This window comes from Callionymus lyra, chromosome 19, assembly GCF_982586985.1.
Source record: "Callionymus lyra chromosome 19, fCalLyr1.hap1.1, whole genome shotgun sequence".
In the NCBI taxonomy this organism is placed as follows: Eukaryota; Metazoa; Chordata; class Actinopteri; order Syngnathiformes; family Callionymidae; genus Callionymus; species Callionymus lyra.
Genome location: NC_141836.1, coordinates 8,380,677 through 8,401,922, shown reverse-complemented (window position 1 = coordinate 8,401,922; position 21,246 = coordinate 8,380,677). Strand labels below are relative to the sequence as shown.

Genomic DNA, 21,246 nt, shown 5'->3' with positions numbered 1-21,246 from the left:
GCCGGGGACCCGGGCCTCTGTGTTTTGCAGCTCCAGATAACAAAGGCGAGCGGTCGCCGGTGGGAGGCTGCGCTCTCATGGAAATGAGCAACCGCACCAACAATGTAGCGCCTAATCTCTTCAGAGAGAGGAATCAGTTACACAGCAGTATGCACCCCTCAATGCTTTTCATTAGAGTCAGCGTGCTATTGAACCCCCCTCACCCCCCCCTCACCCTCGCCTCCCACCCACAGCACACACAAACATGCACATCCGTGTGTGTGTGTGTGTGTGTGTGTAGCCACAGGCCTTGCTCATACATGCACCAGATACAAGATGACCCCCTCCCTCAAACAACAGAAGGGTTGAAATAAGTGGGGCAGAGGGTGGTATGGGGGGGCAAGGCCTCAAAGCACAGGATTAGAGTTAATGTGCCCTCCCCGGGTTATAATCTCTTCAGAGGGGGACTTTGTTTGAGGGGCTTGAGGGCAGTAAGATAAGTATCTATTACAGAAACTCCCTCTTATCCCCCCCTCCGGTGCAACATCTTCAAAACTGAGGCACAAAAAACACTTGCCGGTGTCGTCTGATATCCCGGACCCCAAGAAGCAAGTGGTGCCCTTTTCAGCTAATCAGGAATTAGGAGCTAAAGCCGTGTGGAGAGTTTTCAGGGCCATATTTGCTCCATCTGGAGGCATCAGAGTCAGGTAGTTAGAAGTCAGATCAAAGGAGGCTTAAAGAAGGAAGAGAATGTGGCGGAGAAAGAAGGAGAGAGAGAAAAAAAGAAGCTTTAGCACAAGTTGTTCTTGAGGTTTGGGAGGAGTTTGATGTTTGACAATGAGTGACCGCGGCGAGTCAATAAGAGTCAAAGTACAACAGTATTAGAGTGAAGAGTCGTTTCATCTTCTCCACGCACGACACAAATACTTTTGATTTATCACTTTTATAGAAAACAAACTAGGTTTATCAGTGTCATTGGATTTAACAGTTTTAAATGTTGAACTTTTTAATTGAATTTTTGCATTTATATATATTTTTTAAATATATTGAATCTATATTTTCAAAAAAATTTGTAAACAAACCTTCTGATATTCTTGTCACATGATCATCTATGCATCAAATGATTGGCTGAAAGCTTTTATCAAGTAGCTCAATTTGTATTTAATATTGAATTTAAAAGACTGTAATTTGTAATTAATCTTTTAATTATTGGAATAAGAATTTCAAACTTTATGTTTAAAAGAAATTTAATTCATTTTGAAAATATTCCAATTTTTAGATTAAATAATTTATAAAAATCCAAACTTTAAATATAGAAATGATTAAAAGAAATTATCACAAAATAATCAAATGTTATAAAATTAAATATGTGTCAAATTCAACCACTAACTACTCAGATGCCACTGAAATACTTGCATAGAGTTTATCGTTTGTACTTCTACTACATATTTATTTTTAAATACTTATCATAAACTCATCAGATTGAAACACCAGCGACACGAGCACAACAACACGTTGGTATAAAAGCAGTTTAATAGCCTCTTTGATGGTATAAATATAGTGCAGCGTCTTTGTTTACATGAGGTCACACGATCAGAACTGACTTGTAAACAGTCTTATCAGGAGTAAAAGAAGTGATAAGACATCATTTCAATGTAAAGTGTAAAAGGAACTAAGTTCTAATTAAAACAACGGCTCAACCAAGTTTGGTTTCGTAGAAATACTTCAATGTTTCTTCCTCGACTAGGCAGGATTTCTTTATGTACTTCAGACCCGATCGATCGAACCTTCAGCTCCACACGCGTTGATAAAACAATACTTGTTGGTAAAAAGGTGAATTGAAAGCGGTCGTGTGATAGTTTGTGAGCAGAGCTGCTGAACCTGTGCGAGTGTCAGCGGGAGAACTTCCTGGGTCTGAAGGGGGGCGGGACCAGCTGATGCGACGACGCTCGCTCCTCCTCGATCGGCGCCAGGTCCTCGGCCGAACCCCACTTCTTCTTGGAGTGGAACAGGGAGACCAACTTCCTGTTTCTGTTCCGCTCTCGGGCCTGAGTCACCTGGAACGCCGCGGCTGCAGCACCACACCATTGTTTTAGTGTCATTAATGCGGAAGTGAACTCTTGATTCATGTGGACGATGATTCAACACGTCACATGATCGTCCACACACTGTCTGCAGGGTTGATGTAAACATGGACATTGTGTTGCATTGAATCCACGACTAAATGTTTCTACACAATGACAAATGAGCTGCAGACGTCATGACGATGGTCGTACGACAGCTTTATAATAAACAGGCTTCTTGGTTAAAGTTAAATTTAGACTTTTTTCTAAACCATTTTTGAATTAAACTCGACAATCAATCTAGTTTGAAATAAGCGCTTTGAAAATGTGGTAGACTAAATAAATGATATAATGAGATTTGAAACATCAAATCGTGCTCATCATGTGTTCACTTTTTTAATACTTTGATCATTTAAGACATTTTAATGGCATTATTTAGAGATTCTTTCACGTAATGCCTTTGATAACGTTTTACGGACCCGTGGGAATAGATCAGTGTGACTCTGAAGCTCCTGAGATGAAGTGAACAACATGTTCAGGTGACACCAGGGCGGGGGGGCTGAGCTCTGACACCTGAACTGATCTCCCTCACCCGTGACATGAACACTAGTCTACACCCGATGATGCTTCGACCTTTGACCAGGACGACATCGGGAGGACGTTCGTCACGTCAACAACCGCTCATCGGTCCACAAATGAGACGAAATCAATGGGTTTGTGCAGATGATTAAAGTAACTCATGACGGATACAAGAGTTATCGGCACTGAAGTGATAAACATCCATTAGTGATTTATCAGCATCAACACTCACGCGGCTCGCACTCTTCCTCCGGACACTCGGCTTCTTTGATGTTGAGATAATGGCCGGGGAGATGTCCACTGTAGTCCCTCAGGTTCTCTTTGGCTCCTGATAAGAGGGGGAAAAGTAAATCCCTGAAAACTGAAACTAATGACGGAGGGCAGCAGGTAAACAAACCCTCTGGAATTCAACACCAGTGGGATTAGAGGAGGAACCAGTGATGGTCCGGAGATAAATGAAATACCTACATGAGATTAGGAAGCTGCTCGCGGCCAGAGATAACAGATCAAATTACCATGTGAAGGCTTGTAAATAAGAGATAACACCGCTGATTTAAACATTCCGCATCAAAACACTATTGACCAGATTTTCACCAAAGCTTTAAAAACAATTTTGTTTTTGTTTCTTCATCAAAATGGTTTATTTGTTAGCACAGAATCTGTTTTCCAGACTTGTAGTCGGAAGCTGGTTTTCCTGATTTCATTTGTGTCATATCAACTATTATGATCAACTATTACTAACTATTATGATCCACCATAACTACTATTATGACTAACTATTATGATCAACTATTCCTACTTTTATTAATAACTATTATGATCCACTATAACTACTATTATGAATAACTATTATGATCCACCATAACTACTATTATGATCGACTATTACTAACTATTATGATCATCTTTAACTACTATTATGACTAACTACTATGATAAACTATTACTACTATTATGACTAACTATTATGATCAACTATTACTATTATTATGACTAACTGTTATGATAAACTATTATAACTTATTATTATGATAAACTATAACTACTATTATTACTAACTGTTATCATCAACTCTTACTACTATTATGACCAACTATTATGATAAACTATTATGACTATTATAACTTATTATTATGATAAACTATAACTACTATTATGATAAACTATAGCTACTATTATGAATAACTATTATGATCCACCATAACTACTATTATGATAGACTATTACTAAATATTATGATCATCTTTAACTACTATTATGACTAACTACTATGATAAACTATTACTACTATTATGACTAACTATTATGATCAACTATTACTACTAACTGTTATGATAAACTATAACTTATTATTATGATAAACTATAACTACTATTATGACTAACTGTTATCATCAACTCTTACTACTATTATGACCAACTATTGTGATAAACTATTATGACTATTATAACTTATTATTATGATAAACTATAACTACTATTATGACTAACTGTTATCATCAACTCTTACTACTATTATGACCAACTATTATGATAAACTATTATGACTATTATAACTTATTATTATGATAAACTATAACTACTATTATGATAAACTATAACTACTATTATGAATAACTATTATGATCCACCATAACTACTATTATGATAGACTATTACTAAATATTATGATCATCTTTAACTACTATTATGACTAACTACTATGATAAACTATTACTACTATTATGACTAACTATTATGATCAACTATTACTACTATTATGACTAACTGTTATGATAAACTATAACTACTATTATGACTAACTGTTATCATCAACTCTTACTACTATTAGGACCAACTATTGTGATAAACTATTATGACTATTATAACTTATTATTATGATAAACTATAACTACTATTATGATAAACTATAACTACTATTATGACTAACTATTATGATAAACTATAACTACTATTATGACTGTTATAATCAACTCTTACTACTATTATGACCAACTATTATGATAAACTATTATGACTATTATAATTTATTATTATGATAAACTATTACGACTACTATGACCAACTATTACAACTATTATGATTTTAGACTATTACTACTATTATGACTAACGATTATGATCTATGACAAGACACTTGCATGTTAAAACTCTATCGACAGAAGACTGGATCAAAATGATCAGCAACATGATTTCAATTAAAAAGTAATATTCTACAAACTGACTCACTTCAAAATGTATGAAGGAAATTAAGACATGATCAGAGATCCCTGGTCTTGAATAATACTGTAGTATCGGATCAACTATAAGAAGATTCTTATTATCTCTTGTACTTTCATGGAGCTCAGTGACTCATCACACCCAGTTTATTATGGGATTCAATCTTACTTTGTTATGTCTTTATTTTTGTTTTAACTACCATTTCTGGGGGAAAAACAGTGTTTGTGTCGTAACTTCATTGTCAAAAAACAATTTGTGTTTGAAACACAAACATTTGATATTTACGAATGGAGGATGATTTTACCGTAGGTTCCGACGAGCAGCTCCAGGATGTGTTGATGACCGTGCAGCGCTGCGATGTGAAGAGGTGTGTAGCCCTGCGGAGCAGACATAGAAGCTCAAGTCCACTTGACGCTCTGACAGAGGAACACACCCTCGCGGCTTCGGCGGCTCAACTTGAGCGACACTTTTGACGTGTTCACTTTGTAGTGCGAGAGAGTCTGGACTCACCCCCTGGAGGTTCCCAGGACCCGTGCAGCCAAGGAAAACAGCGGGAGATGAAAACATACAAATTAGCAAAAGGTTATGGCAACAGGGGGATAATGATAAAAACATAATTGCTCTGTAATTCTGTGAAAATTGGACCACTGGACGCACTGTTTTGGGAAACAATTAACATGACATGACATGATTTATTAGCGGCTCCACAACACGTGCTTCTGTCATGCGTTTGCACAGCTGGACTGTGACATCATCGGCCGGCGGCCATGTTGCTGCGGTCTGGATACTCACGTGCTGCAGGAAACAAACACAAGGATGAACAAGTCTTGAACCAAAGGAAGCGAAGAATAAACATCAAGTTTTCCTCGTCAGATCAGTGCCAACTCATTTGATGAAGTGAAAACGAACAAGGCGCACTTTCAGAACTTCAAAATAAAAGCTTCTATATTCAACAAGTTCAATACAAATAGGAATTAGCAGCTTTATTCAAAGGGTTTTATTTTAACAATTAAAAAATCTGGATATTTTACATGTTTGTTTTAATGTACTGTATGTTAATGTTTTTATATGTAAAGCACCAGGTGACACTGAAAGGTGTGGAATGTCTGAAAGGTGATATAATAATTAATTATTATTAATCACTCTCTGGTTGAAAAACAGTTGATAAAGTATGAAACTTTGAACAAGCCTGTCTCATAGGAATGGGATTTTTGTGTGAATAATAAACTTTAATTCTTGTCACATCTGCATGTCTTGTTGATTATAGGTTATATCACATGAATAATGTTGAGATTATTGTTTATATATTAGAGTGAACGACTACTATAGTCTGGATCAAACGTTTAAAGAGAAATGATTAACAGGTTCTCACAGATTTGGTGTTGACGTCTGCTCCCGCCTCTGCGACCAGAGCCGCCATGTCTTGGTTTCCATGTTTAGCAGCCCAGTGCAGCGCCGTCTGGAAGAAATTAAAGGGTATGAGTTTCATAAAAACATCTGTGGAGAGGCGTTTATTTACATTTGAGAGGAAGTATGTGTCGTGAACAAATGAGCATCTTCACATAAAGACTTCTGTACATCATCAGCATCACCTCATCGAGTCCCTCAAGATATATTTGAAGTATTGTCAAGTACTTGACTCTGCCGTTTTTCTGGCGAATTGACCGAATGAATCTTGATGAAGTTGTATCTGCTTTAATTTAATTTGAAACCAAAATCTGTCCGGAAGCCGAAGCTTTAAAATCTAGTGGGTCCGACTGTATCCTCTCATCCCCAGTTATTGGCACGATCTTGTGGAATCTCAGTGTTCCTTTAGCTACGAAGGACGTCGTGACTGCTGCCATCTTAGGGCCGGAAGTTTAATTGCGACACAAAAATGTTGATGTTCATTTTGTTTTAACATACCTTTACATAATTCTTTTTTTACAGACATTATATTCCATAAAATAACTATGGTTACACAGTAATAAAATATGATTCAAAAGGACAAAAAATTAAAGAAATAAAATCAATATGATGTTGTCAAATATCGATACAATATTGTGTTAAAGAACATTGCGATATCTCCATATTGATATTTTGCAACAGCCTTGTACGTATATAAATATAAATATATATATATATATATATATATGTTTACACAGGTATTTTTAAAAGGGACACATGGGCATTAAGTAATTCTGGAGAACAACTTCCTCTTCGTTCAAGCGAGGTGCATGAAGAGTGAGATGAGCATCTGTGCAGGAGAAGCTGGACAAACGTCAGGACAGCGTGATGGTTTCCTGCCATCTAACATGGGCCTAATTACAAAACAACACAGCTCTGTGCCCACAGTTGGGGGCCCCGGGCCCCTGTCACCAGAGGCAAGATTGATGATGTTAGTGTGACCCCGCGGAGGGGGGACCCCCACCCGGACGTCAGCGCACGACTGTCAGCGCGCGACAGCCGTGGAGATCCGCCCTAGCCGCGGCCGTGTTTGGTGTGTCAGGAACAGAACCCACGGGTCAGCACCAAAACCACATCCACCTGCTCGCCTGTGATCTCGCCCGCGCTCCAGAAACACTTAACGCCGCATAATTGCGGGGTATCAGCAGGTGGAGGCGACGGCATAACCACATCCATCCCCTCCACCTCTGACCCTCGCGCGCAGAATCAAACAGAGAGTCCTCGACACACATCCAGCAACAATGAGAGTTCAAGTGTTTCCAACGGGGTCACGGAACTTTTCTAGGAGCGGAGACTACGATTCATTATCAGCAGTTCATGTAGGATTGAGTCACTTTTACGTGAACGCCTTGAGATTTTCACGAAGGTTCTCAACGTCGACTTGAATAGTTACTTGAGTGTGACTTAAGAATTGAAATTTGAAGTGTGTCGGAGCCAATATTGAACGGTTACATTTCAAATGTTGAAACTTAATTCCGTAATTTCTATATTGAAAGTTTGAATTTTCTTTTTAATTAAACCTTTTGTTACACAGAGTTGAACTATCTCATACCAATCACTCAAAAATAAATGTTCTAAATAAAATAATATCTTAATAATACTGTTTAAAATTCAGTATAGAAATGATGGCACTATTATAAAAACATATAATATTTAATTTAAAATGCTTAAATAAACATAAAAACACATTCAACCTTTCACTAGACACTATAATTAAAACAAAATGAATCCATCATGAAGAAATTATTTGAGTTAAATTATTAAAAAATAATAATAATAATAAAGTGCTTAAAAAAGAACAAGATTTTACTAAAGAAATTCAACATTCGAAATGTTAAACTGCACCATTCAATGTTGATGGCACTGAAAGACTTCCATAATAATTCACAATACTCTGCCGAATGTCACGTAGATTATGACGTAGGTTTCTGTATAAAGAGGTGAATAAACCTCTGTGTGTGGAGATGAAAGGGTCGACTTAGGACTGACGTGACACAAACAGACGACAAGTGTTCAGCGACTGTCGGAACAAGCGTGTCCAACACCTGGAAACAAGAAACTCTCCGTCCCGTGAGGAGCCGAGGAGCGACGCGAAGGAGCGACTATGTGTCGGACTCGTGCGAGACAGATTGTGATGGATGCCGTCTGGTCTCTCTCTCTATTGTCCGAGCGCCGTCGCCGGAGAAGACGGATGGACGGAGGGTCGGGGTGACGGAGGCGCGACAGGTCTCCCGGTGAGCGCGGGTGACGGACGAGGTCGGACAGGATGCGGCGTCTTCCCTTCCTGCGTCCTCGCGTCACTGTGCCCTCACGCCGGGGATCCCCCTGTCCCGCCCCCACCTGTCCGACCTGCTGTCGCCCCGACACGCTCCCCGGGAAGTGGAGGAAGACGGAGGAGAGTGATGAGGGAATGATGTACTTACAAACTGTGTGTGGTGGAGGAAGATCGTCCCGGCGGGCAGGGGTTGGAGGGAGGGGGGGGGCACAGGAAGAGCAAAAGACATCATCAGACTCTTAAATATCAGATCAAGGGATTTGGTTTTTCAAAATAAAGGCTGGAAAAGTAAAGTATATCAGGGTCATGAGAATATTGAATTGAACATTATTAATTTTAAAACTTGTTTTGATCTAAATGTTGTTGAACAATTTCTATATTTAAATGTTGAATCACCATTTTTTTAATGAAGGAGTTTAGTATTTATTATATTGAAAGGTTGAATTAGATTCTTGTTGTTTTTTTTATTTGACTTAAAAAACAATTTAACACAGAGATGTTCTAATTCCAATCCTTCAAAATTAAATATTCTGAATTTTACATTTTGTTATTCATGGGCTTTAAACTTTAATAAAGACATGGTTGGTTAAATCATTTCTTTATTAGTTTATTACTTTTTGTGTTGGTAAAGATGAATTTATTTCCTCTATGGAAAAAGTCACCTCGGTCACAATAAATAATATATTATTTTATTTTCACTTAAATAACAATAATTTTTAGATTAAGCTTCTCTTTTTCCATGTCAGAATGTATAATTTAAATAGTGTACAGTAGACATGGGTCTATTTGATCTTTAAAAATGAAAATAAATAAAATAAAAAACAACATTTCAATAAATAAAATAAAGTTTCAACATTTAATATCCTGGTGACACTGATATACTTGCACAGGAAGCTACTTTCTGATGACATCAACACGTATTATTACTGTATTCATGTTAATATTTGTCCAGCAGCTGCAGACGAGCAGCTCTGCTGCATCTCCTGCGATGCCGGCGAGTGTTCGTCCCGAGCAGGAAACACTCAAGAGGTTCCAGGAAGCGGCATTAATCCCTGAACAGCCTGAAAACTTGCGCAGCGTCAGAACCCGGCAGATCAAATGGCGCGACTTCTCATGAGGAGGGATTTGAGAGGTGAGGTATCTGTGAACGCCATCTAGCGCCGCTGAACAAGCTGAGGGGGAACATCAAAGAGCCCCGAGGGGGACTTAGCACCTTCCCAGGCCACAAACGGCATTGTTCTACAATTAATCCCAGCCTGCTCTATTACTTTCAGATTATCTTTAAGTAGGTGAAGTCTTTGTGGGGAATTAAAACTCTGCCTAATCCCCACACCCCCCCCCTCTCTTGGAGCTCCCTACACTTCAATGGCGGCCGTGCTATCTTGTCCGGGTGGGGATGCAGGGGCTTAAGAGCGACTCTTAGAAGGTGGTCCGCCGCGGCCACAGGACGGTGTGAGAACTGTGACACAGGGGAGGGACAACAAACATGAGCTCAAATCTCTTAAGCGCACACGGAGACAAATAAAGGGATTTGGGTTGTCAGGGGGGCACAGAGGCTAAAAAGCTATCTTTCATAATCCGTTTGATAGTGGACCTTTGAAATGCATGATCTGGATGTTCTCAGAAGAAAAGCTCGGACCTCGACCGCAGCCTCTCGGTTCTGCGGGCCCCGGCCCCGGACCGCTGGGAATAATAAAGTAAAGTGAGGAGCGGCGGTTGACACTTACCCCCTTGATGGTCACAGTCACGGTCCAGAGAGAGAGAGAGAGAGAGAGAAAATGAAAGTTGAATTGAAAAGTGTGGATTAAAAGCGACATATCAAGAGTTCAAAAACTCACCGAGGTGAAGTCCTGGTTTGAAGACACACAAGAAAAGTCACATTAATGATGATGATGATTATCTTTTATTATTGGAGTCTCAAACTTGACGTTCTTCACCTTCTTGTTGGCGAGCCCCGGATCCTCTCGGAGCAGCTGCGACAGGTGAGGGACTCGGGCGCCGGCGGCCGAGTAGATCCACTCCTTCTCCAGCGGGTCCAGCTGTACCGGGACAAAAAAAAGTGGCAAACATTCAAAAAACACCGTCAACATCCTGTCGTGGTCTCCTTTGATAACAAGCGTCTAATCCACTTCCTGTCAACGAGCGACTCTTTGTGTGGATAGTCAAAAACTTCAGCCGACTTTTAGTACTTCAGCGACAACAATGTAGTGACAGGAGTGTGTATTCACGTGAGCACTTCCACCTCGGGCGTCAAGAAGGAGGAATTAAGAAAAGAAAAACTCACCGCCACAGCCGCCGAGCCCATGCTGCCCGTGGACTCCTCGTCCTGCTCCGACTCCGACTGGAAATATGACACAGATGCGACACACAATGCTTATTCTGCGTCGCACAGATGGCTCGTCTGACCCTTTCCTGCCGACAAGACGTGAGCAAAAGGGGTGCGAGACGGCTGGAGAGGTCATAAGACGGCGAGGCCGAGGCGACGCTTTCACACGTTAGCAGCTAATGAATAACAATCCAATTAGCCATTTAACCAAATAACAACACAAGCGTGTTTTATTGTCGCCCCCTCGGGGAGAAAAATAACACACTTTTAACGCTTGTGAAAGTTCAGAGTTACCTTTTGAAATTACATCATGTTAGTTACTGTTTTTTATAGTTTAGAAGCAGGTTTAGTACCTGATCCGTGACACAACTTATAGTCTTTACCTCTAGGAGAAGCCAAGATAAACACAAGTTTCAGACGCGCATGTGAGCGTGAAAGCAAACGTTTAAAAAAAAAAAAAAGAAAAGAGGAACTTTGTAGAATCACTCCAGATAAAAAAAAAGGCACTGGTTGTGAGTCGCACCTGAACACACTGGCTAGTGTCTGGGGAGTTGAACTACGACACTTTGGCTTCTGTGAGCTCGTCGTCGAGAGTAAATTGTTCTCAGATCACAGGGACGTAACGATGTTAAAACGCGCCGCCCTTTCATGTCTGCGGCTCGAACCACCTCACGTCAGCGTGTCGAACAAGGAGAGTGGAGAGTGTTTGTCCAGCTTTTCTTACTCAACGCCGCTTTATTTGGGGGGGAAACGGGCATTCGCAGGTGCAGACGGACATTGACTGTGTTCTTGTGGGGAACTTTGTGACATCATGTAAATGTAGAGTTCAAAACTGTGTTCATATTCTTCTCTCACAATTCTTTCATTTAACAGTCTTTGACAACAGTGTTTAAAGTTGAATTAATCATATTTAAAAGGGATTATTTATATTAGATCCATTTATTGCATTTTCAGTTTGACAAATCCTTTTTTTAAACTACAGTTTCCCTTTCATAGATTCATTGTTATAAGTTATTGTATTGCTTTTATTTATTTTTTTAAACCACAGTTCAGATGATTATTTGTACAGTTTAGCCGTGTTTATTGTTAGTTTATAAGCGAAAGACACGAACAACTGTATCTGAAAACAAAACTCTATCAGAGTCATTTAGACTCTTGAGAGGAAGTTTCAATTGCAGTATTTAGGAAGTGTCAGGTGATTGTGCGTAATGAGTTCATAGATATATCCTTCATGGTCTTAAACAACATAATAAAGGTGTTTATTAAAGACTCATTTGACTGCAGAGCCTCCAGAACACATTCCTGCTGTGTTCGGGGTCATATATCTTCTCTGTGTTTCTGTCTTTAATGACTACAAATGATTATTATCTTTCTAATGAGTTCCAACATGTTGCTGCTTAACATGACAACAGAGCGTTTCATTTAAATGCTGATTTGCACCCTTGTGCTCCTGCACTGTTCCTCCCACTTTGATTTACCAGGAGGCTGCAGATACAGCTAATAAACCAGCGAGCGCCCCCTGCTGGAGACCAGAAGGATCACAACGCTCTGGCACCTTTTTCCCTTCGAGCTCTTTTTGTATTTTCTCCTATTTTGCGGTGGGAATTCTTATAACTTAAACATAATAATAACACTACATAATACCATAACTACAACATACAACCTTTAACATTATTGGTTATAAGCGATTATGATTAGAAATGCTTTTTTTAAAATTTATTTTAAGTCACGTCTGAATTTTATTTATTTATTTAAATTTAATTATTTGACGGTGGCCAAACAAGTTTTCTGGAAAGGAAAATATTAATCGTTCTCCTGTAGCTTTTGTTCTGATTTTTGTTTTTGCATATTAGAAGGCAAGTGTATTCTATTTTTGGAAGTTGGTCATTTGTATCCAAGCATTTGTTGTAAGTAAGTAAGTAAGTAATATTTATTTATATAGCGCTTTTCGAGACCAGGGTCACAAAGCACTTAGACAATCAAAACAATACTCAAAAAAGTACATACTTTAAAGATCAAGATAATACTGAGAACAACACATTTTCCTGTTTTAAGTTTTTAACCCATTGTCACATTTATTTTTTCTCTTTTCCTTTAGTTTTCTCAGTTATAGTGATATATTAGGGTAAATTCATGGGTTAGAAAATCTATTTTAAATAAAAAAATAAAAAAATGAGGTTGGATCTGTCGATGTTCAGACAGACTTTTAAAACTCAGTCTATGTGACAATGATCAACTATTGCAGAGCTTCTACAGAAAAGAGTCTCATACACTATAAACAAAGTTGAGATTCAAAACCTCTGTACATGTTCGAGTCTCACTTGAATGACAGATTTATGTAACCACTTGCACTTTTAACTCTGGGTTGAATGACAGCAACAGATTGTCGGTGACTAATCAAGCACAAGAATAGTCGTTAGCTTCAGTAACTACCAACAGTCTGCAGTAATGACTATGAACTGTAAGTGCAGCTTGTAAGGAGAGCACACATTACATATATATTTATAAATTCCAATAGGATAGGTCAATCTTTGGCAGAATATTGAAGGCAAAAACATTTGAGTTGGTTTCTATGCCAGAACAGTTTCCATGACGACCCGATAGAGCCAGCACTTGTTTTCTCAGCCCTTTTTACACTCAGATGAACAGATAATGTGGCCGTCTCTGGCGGATTAAAACAACAATAATCTATTAAACCGAAGATTACATGCTGAATTTAACGGCACCAACAATATGTGGTGTTCTTCCAGAGGATTATTACGCCGCTTTAAAACCAGCAACCTTTTTAGTTTCTGTATTTAAGTGCTTTTATGTTTTAGAGAGCCATCACTTACATAAGGCTTCCTTTCTCTGGCCATGCTGAGCTGGACGTGTGTCAGACACAGAATAACAACTCCCACGAGCACACAGACACTTTGTTTGGAATAGAAACGCACGATTCATGAAATACTGTTCAATCGCAGCTGCGTTACCTCAGGAGCGCTCTCTGCTTCGCCACCGGACATTTGTTCGTCTGCAGCCTCCTTCACATTTGCAGGAGGAGGTGAAGGGCAGGTGGAGGAGGCGGCCGTCACTTCCCACTCAGCACTGGCCGGCGCCCTCCACGGACTTGAATTTCTCTGGTCTGTTTCCATCACATCGTGTTTGCCATCGCGCTCTTGCAGATGCTGCCGGTATTTCTTCTTCAGGAAAAGAAACTTCTCGCCCTGTAAACAAGAAGCGGAGATGAAGTCAACACACCCACGTGTTTGCAGTTACATGAGTGGATATTGACGTGTTCACAGACCTATAAATACGTTTCTCATTCTGTTCCTTGCTCATAATGACCACATGATCGTTTTATAACATTTTTATAATATAATGAACAAAATGATTAAAGTCTCATCACTAGAGTCATTCAGGCAGGACGACATTCAATAAAAATTGAAGTGGATTCCGACATTTCTAAAAATAAAACGCATCACAAATCAAATCTTAGCGCTTTAAAGTTACTGACTTGAAATGTTATTCTTGTTAAACATCATCTTAACATTTGATTTGTTAGTAACTACTCAATAAGTAAGTAAGCAATAATCCTGTGTGTAAAATATAAGCATTTTTATCAGAGCACGACTGCACAAAACAATCAGATATGATTAAAATTAACAAATGAAAGTCTAAATCCAGTTTCTGGGTCATTTAAACATGATTATGGAGGCGTGGAAAAGGCATTTTCTTTATCCCACTGTACATCCATTTTTTAGTAGGAAATCAATGCCATTCTTAGTTTTCGAGGCCCCTGATGACTGTAGCTCCTGACCATCAAAAGGTTCTATAGCACACCTACACAAAAGCTTTACGGCACCAAAATGTTGCTTCATTATAAGTAAAATGTTCATTTTTTCTTCAAATGAACAGTTTAACACTACTTTAATTAGAGTTGAATAACAGAATGATGGATTTCAACTTACATTCTCAGACTTCACCACAGCGATACGGTCGATGACGAGCTTGAATTCCTCTCGATATTTAGCTGCAAGAGAAAGAAACGTGGCAAGATTTGTATCATTTGAATAAATAACTGAGGAAACTTTTATTAAAACGTTGACACAGCTTGTGTTACGCATTCGTTACGCATGTTGTCATATGATCAACACACTGAACATCTCTCGACTCTAACTGTGAAGAAAATCAAACCAGTAGAAAGAAAATAGCAGAATGGGCCCATATAAGGTTGTCAGACTGAAAACATCACGTCTGGCTTTAACTAAGGGGAGAATCTGAAAAGATTCAATAAGAAAACAGAACATTTAATGTAGAAAAAGGGACAGAAACAAACTATAAACAGCTAAATCTTCACAGAGGACTAGACGAAATTAGCGAGAAAAAGGGTCAAGAGGTCAAATGACTGATGAACAAACTAAGTGCAAAGCGCACAAAGGGAACATGGGTGGTACAAAAATGAAATGGTGTCAAGAACAACTCACTGAACATAGAAGAAGAGGAACTTGTGCTGGAACTACCCTTAGAAAAAGAGGCACTGAAATAATGTCTGTGAAAAATATTTATTACACTAATAGGTCAAGAGAACGGGGACGCAGGACCCCCATGAAATAATATACATTTGCAGAATTTCAATTGTTTATTCCAAGCGGGTGGGGAAAAAAGGCAGAAACCCCTGGAAAAACTTAAAAATGTAAACCTTATTTTATACAGAAGGACTTCAATAATGTCAACAGTTTTCTGGCAATTGTAGGTTTTAAATCCAACTTTCAAATAATTCAACTTGGAATTTAAAAACCTCTCGAAACATAGATTCTTTGGAAGTTAAATCGGCAGTAGCTACACTTTCTCGGGTGAATCTTTGTTTGCCAGCGACACACAGCACAAGTGTATTCCATTCATCTCCCCGTGTACCAGGACCAGCAGGCGTTTCCTCTTCCTGATGTGGTGGGACTGTTTCACACTCGCGACAACAGGAAACCTTAGAGGAAACCGTGTTGCATCTGTATCGACAGCAGAATTCCACAGAGAAAATCTCTTCTCTTCCCCGTTATCTATTAACCCAACGAAATCCGCTGCTTTTCCCACCCTGCCCCAGATTCCCGATCTGACGGAACAGCAGCCTCATTAAAAGGTCTAAACTCATCCATGCATGTGGACTTAATTATGATTAAAAGACTATCATCACAATTACGACAGGACAAGCTGCAGCCACATGTTTGGGGCTAAAAAAGAAGGGTGGGAAGCACTTTTGTAATTGGTCCGACATGTCAGATGGCTCAGGACCAGCACCCGCTGCTGTAAACAACTGTGCTGCTGACTGAGCATCTGGACGGACGCTCTGGCCCCGACGACACAAGGTCACTGTGGATAATCATTGCGAAAGGTCGCGGACGAGAGTGCCAAAGGTAGAGGGGTTTTTGTCGCAGGATTGAATAATCTTTGTTTGTATTCTGAGGGCTGGACAGATACTTTTCAACTGAGAGTCGTCTGGTCTGATCGGGTCAAAGGGCATCGCTGTTGTGTTCAAGGATCATCCAGGGCTGAGTTGAGGATGACACAGCTGCGACACATGGGTTTGAATGTTGACACAGCGGTGCTGAAAAGTTTGCAGATCAATCGGACAGGTCAAAGGTTACCAAGTTAGAAACTAGTACATTTCTCTGTGAGATTGTTAAAATATCAAGTCATACATTAAGGCCTTAAAACATATTTCTAGAAAAAAATAAAGGCTGATGAGCCACAGCAAACAAGTGTTCCTGGTTTTGTCAGTAAAGAAAGATAAGATTCTTTGACATGAGTATTTAATCTACTCCCACAGTTCAACGCACTTCCTGTTGATGTAACCAATCACAGATTCAATGCCTGGGCCGGTGAACATTAAATACAGTAAATACACACCTAAACTACTTGTAGATTATGGAAAGATTTCAACATTTCAGATGGAAATGGCAAAAATTGGAGGGAAGGAAAGAATAGACATTAATAAAAGGGGTGTTAAAGAATCATCAAATCGTATTTTATTTGTTACCAAAGTTAATTAATGGTTTACGGTTCAATAAAATGTGTTTAAAATAATTCGATTTTCAATTCACAATAAAGATCCAAATATTCACAGAGCTTATTTACGTATTTACTTTATGTCCCTCTGCAGATAAAGGAACAAATGTAATCCTGCAAATCCCGGTAATGACTGAGGACAAGGGGATACAGTCGTTTTTGGCTTCATTTAAAGCTGATTTTTGGACATATTCTGGTTTGAAAACAAATGAAAGTAGTTACGACTTCGTCAAGAGTCATGTGGTCGGTAAATTCTACAACACCAGAGTCAAGTACTGGACAATACTACACATATATACTTGTTACTACAGTATCACTATATATCGTATCGATGACTCTGTGTCATGATTAATAGCCTTGACAATACACACCTCTATTTAATATAATATGATATAATGTAAAACTAAATGTTTTCCTGATTCTACCTAAAGGTACCACAACGTTACATTCCGGGTCAACCTGGCTGTTTGTACGTTAACAAGTAAACAGGAAATGGACACTTTCTTGACAGGAAAACAGTATCCCAGCCATGGAAGATTTGGCTGCTAAATAGCTAAAATCTCACGTACATCTAAATACGATATGAAATATAAATATGAACAATGAGTCAGCAAACATCAAGGATGACTTAACAGAAAAATGCTAAACAACATGAATGAAAAGTGAATTCATGTTTCGGCAAAATGTTAAATATTGAACTTAAATATAATAAGTTGTTGTGAAAAACAAACATACTTAGCATTGGCGCTCCTTGTCATCTTGTTTTTTTATCATTGCCCAATGACAGGTTTGGGGTTTCAAGTACTGACCACTGCATGATGACGTCATAATAGCTTCAGCAGTTGAACTTCAGGCTGTCATTGAAAAATAAACTCATATTCTTTCTTCAGTGTCAATATAAAGTCAACCCGTCCATATATATATGTATATCTATATATATCTATATTTATATATACATCTGTAAACATGAACGACTTCTTGAAGCTTTGGAGGGAATTTAATGTCGACCAGATGTTCAGATTCTGGTCCTGAACGAAAAAACGCAAACTCATCTTCTGCGTGTATCTCGAGTGAAACCGTGAAGCTCTTCTACTCACCACGCAACTGCGGGTCACTGTGGCCGATAAAAGGCTTAAATGTCTTGAGTATTTCTGCGTTTTTCACTTTCCCAGAGTTTCCTCCGGTGGAGAAGAAGTAGTCCAGCAGCGCCTCTTCGCTGACGTCACTCATGTTAGCCCCGAGCTAACTAGCCACCGTTAGCTAACTGTCGATAATTCTAAACTGTTTTAAAGATGTTTTTTTTCTTTGTAACTCATGATGAAAGTCTTGTCTGTTAATTAGTTCGGAGCACATCGGACTGTTTCTCCACCCAGGCTGGTTAGTTGACGCCTCCTTCTGTTAACCCTTCACTAGCCGCCATGTTAGCATCTTCATCTTCTTCTTCTTCTTCTTCTGTGGTATTTGGACCAACAACAACATGACATCATAAGTCATTCGAATTTTACATCTAAAATAGAATTTCATCCTTTCTTTAAACTTTTAGAAATTAAAGACATTTCAATTTTCTTTTTTAAAAAGTTTATTTATTTATTATTACAATTATTATTATTAAAAATGTATTATTATTTTTAAAGGTTATGGGTTGTTATTGTTATGCTAACAATGCTACGGTTTTTTTTTTGTTTTTTTTTTACTTTTGGACACTAGAAATTAATAAAAAAAAAAAAAAATTTAAATCATGCAAAAAATATTACTTTTTATTTATTATTTAATTCATATATTTGAAAATTTAACAACATGGACATCCATAACGTTAACAATTATTAAGAAATAAAGAACAACTTCAAACTAAATTAACTGTAATTCATATTTTGTATATATTTTTTAGATTCTTTTAACTTTTAAACTGTTGTTTTTCCACTGTTGCTTTTAAATCTGTTGGTAGCTTTAAGTCCTTATGAATTAAATTAATTGTTAATAATTATTAAACATATTTAAAGCAATACTTAGATTACCATTTAAACATATCATCACATATATATCATCTTACCTATTAATATATTGTGTTTTTTATTGTTATTTTAAAATCTTGATATTTAGGAGAATAAATAAAAAATATATATATATATACATAGTTCATAACAGCGGATCTTGACCTGGCTAGCTGGGACAAGCGGTTGACACTAAGCTGGTCAAATGTGACATTAAAATAGATTAATTTCGTCTGGTTTTTATTTAATTATATTTATTTTACATGTGGTTTGGTTTATACTTTCAAAATAAATGATCTGCCATTTTAATCTTTTTTTATTATTTTATTCAGAACTTATCAAGGAATTATGTTTTTCTGCAGACACGATTAATTTAAACACATAGAAGAATCCAGGAATCAATCAGGAGTAAACAGGAACTCCAACTGTGCAGGAATAATAGACGCTTGCGATTCATCCGGTGATTGCTGCGTAAATATTAAATATGGAAGACGTTAATCCTTCTGTCGTCGCTGCCCTTTCACTTCCCATTTAATTTACGTTCCTGAGACACAATATTGTAATTACTGTAAGCTTCTTACTGGCTGATACAATTATGGAGGTGAGCAGTTTAGGTTCGTCGGGCCGAGTGGAACCTTATGTCGGTTCAGGAGCAACTTTCCTCTGATCCTGGAACACATGTCGCCTTAAACTCAGATCAAACCTGAAGAATTGAGTTGGAAAAAAGGGGGAAAAATGCATTGAGGCAGCAACGAATGCTTTGACAAATAAAAAAAATAGTTAATAATATTGTTTTATAGAAGGTAGTCTGACCTCATGAGCGATACAATACGTATCACGATACAGGGGTTTGTTGTTCATTTACAGACCACATGACTCTTGACGAAGTCGTAACTGCTTTCATTTGTTTTCAAACCAAAATCTATGAAAAAATCAGCTTTAAAAGCTGCTGGAGTCACTGTATCCTCTCGTCCTCAGTCGTCGCCAGGATCTTGGAGGGTTTTCATTGTTCCTTTAGTTGTGAAGGACTAATGACTGCTGCCATCTAGTGGCCGAAAGTTTAACTGCAACACAAAAATGACCAAATGCTGTGAATATTTTAATTGTAAATTAAAAAACTTATCTCATAGGAGGAATTTTTGTCTGCAAAATTCAGGATATACTATACGCATCAAGGATACATGGATTGCAACAATACAAGAAATAGCGATACTGTAGTAACAAGTATATATGTGTAGTATTGTCGAGTACTTGACTCTGGTGTTGTAGAATTTACAGACCACATGACTCTTGACAAAGTCGTAACTGCTTTCATTTGTTTTCAAACCAAAATATGTCCAAACATCAGCTTTAAAAGTTGCTGGAGTCAATGTATCCTCTCGTCCTCAGTCATCATCAGGATTTCATCCATTGCAAATATCCCATCACTATATGCATGTTAGTTTTATTTAAATAGATCAAATTATTTTAATTGAGACAAACTTTATTGAAATGTTAACCATGAATTAACTTTGATACAAAGGATTTGACAGCCAAAATAAATAAATAAATACAAATAAAAATCTTGACACTGCTGTTAAATATCAATAGGATTTCGCGGAATATTGCAATATTTAAGTATATTAATATTTTTTTGCACCGATCACAAGAATGAAGATCTCATGATAGCATTACAAACATTTCAAAATAATACGATTTCAAAATCTTTTTCAATTTTTGGAGCCAAATACATGAATTATGAAGGTTTTTTTTGTGTTCATGTAGCCATTAGCACGACTGTCTGCCTCCCTGCCACCTGTCTGGTGATGTTACCAGAGCTTGTACAACATGAGCCAGATGTCGCGGAGCGCCGTGTTCCGACGGCGGCTCTGATGGCGGGCAGATGTTCGCCAACATATGGACGCCGCTCGCTTCCTCGGGGCCTTTTCACAGCAGCGTGGAACATGTCCTGTAGTAGTGACCCCTGAGCCCCCCGTCCAGATTACAGGCCGCGCGCCAGCCTCGGACAGGAAGCAGGTCCGGCTTAGAGGGGGATTGTTTGGAGAGACAATGGTGTCTACCTGCTCTTAATCCCGGCCGCTCACGGAGTTTAATAAACCAAAGTGCTCGGATAATCAGGATTTGTCAAAGTGCCCCTTTTGTGTTAATCTGACATTTTTACAGCATGCTTTTTGACATCTGCCGCAGCGAGTGGCGCTAAACCCCGTCAGCGCCGCCACGGCGGGACCCGTGACCTCGGCGGGGATGAGGATCAGCACCTCCGAGTCCCAGGTTCATGTGGCGATACTGTCCAGGTGCAAGTGATGGTTCAAATGATGAAACTTTGAC

At 38.5% G+C, this 21,246-nt stretch overlaps 1 protein-coding gene across 1 annotated transcript; it reads right to left on the bottom strand.

Moving 5' to 3' along the window:
• Window positions 1–1,494: 1,494 nt before the first annotated feature.
• LOC148059317 (uncharacterized) lies at window positions 1,495–18,330 on the bottom strand. The gene is made up of 9 exons (XM_087780961.1): window positions 18,025–18,330; window positions 14,836–14,897; window positions 13,858–14,091; window positions 10,844–10,900; window positions 10,497–10,598; window positions 6,211–6,297; window positions 5,143–5,215; window positions 2,854–2,949; window positions 1,495–2,050 (listed from the first exon to the last, which is right to left on the bottom strand). The coding sequence occupies exons 1-9, from the start codon at window positions 18,155–18,157 to the stop codon at window positions 1,872–1,874; spliced, it is 1,023 nt and encodes a 340-aa protein (XP_087637087.1). The 5' UTR covers window positions 18,158–18,330; the 3' UTR covers window positions 1,495–1,871.
• Window positions 18,331–21,246: the final 2,916 nt, after the last annotated feature.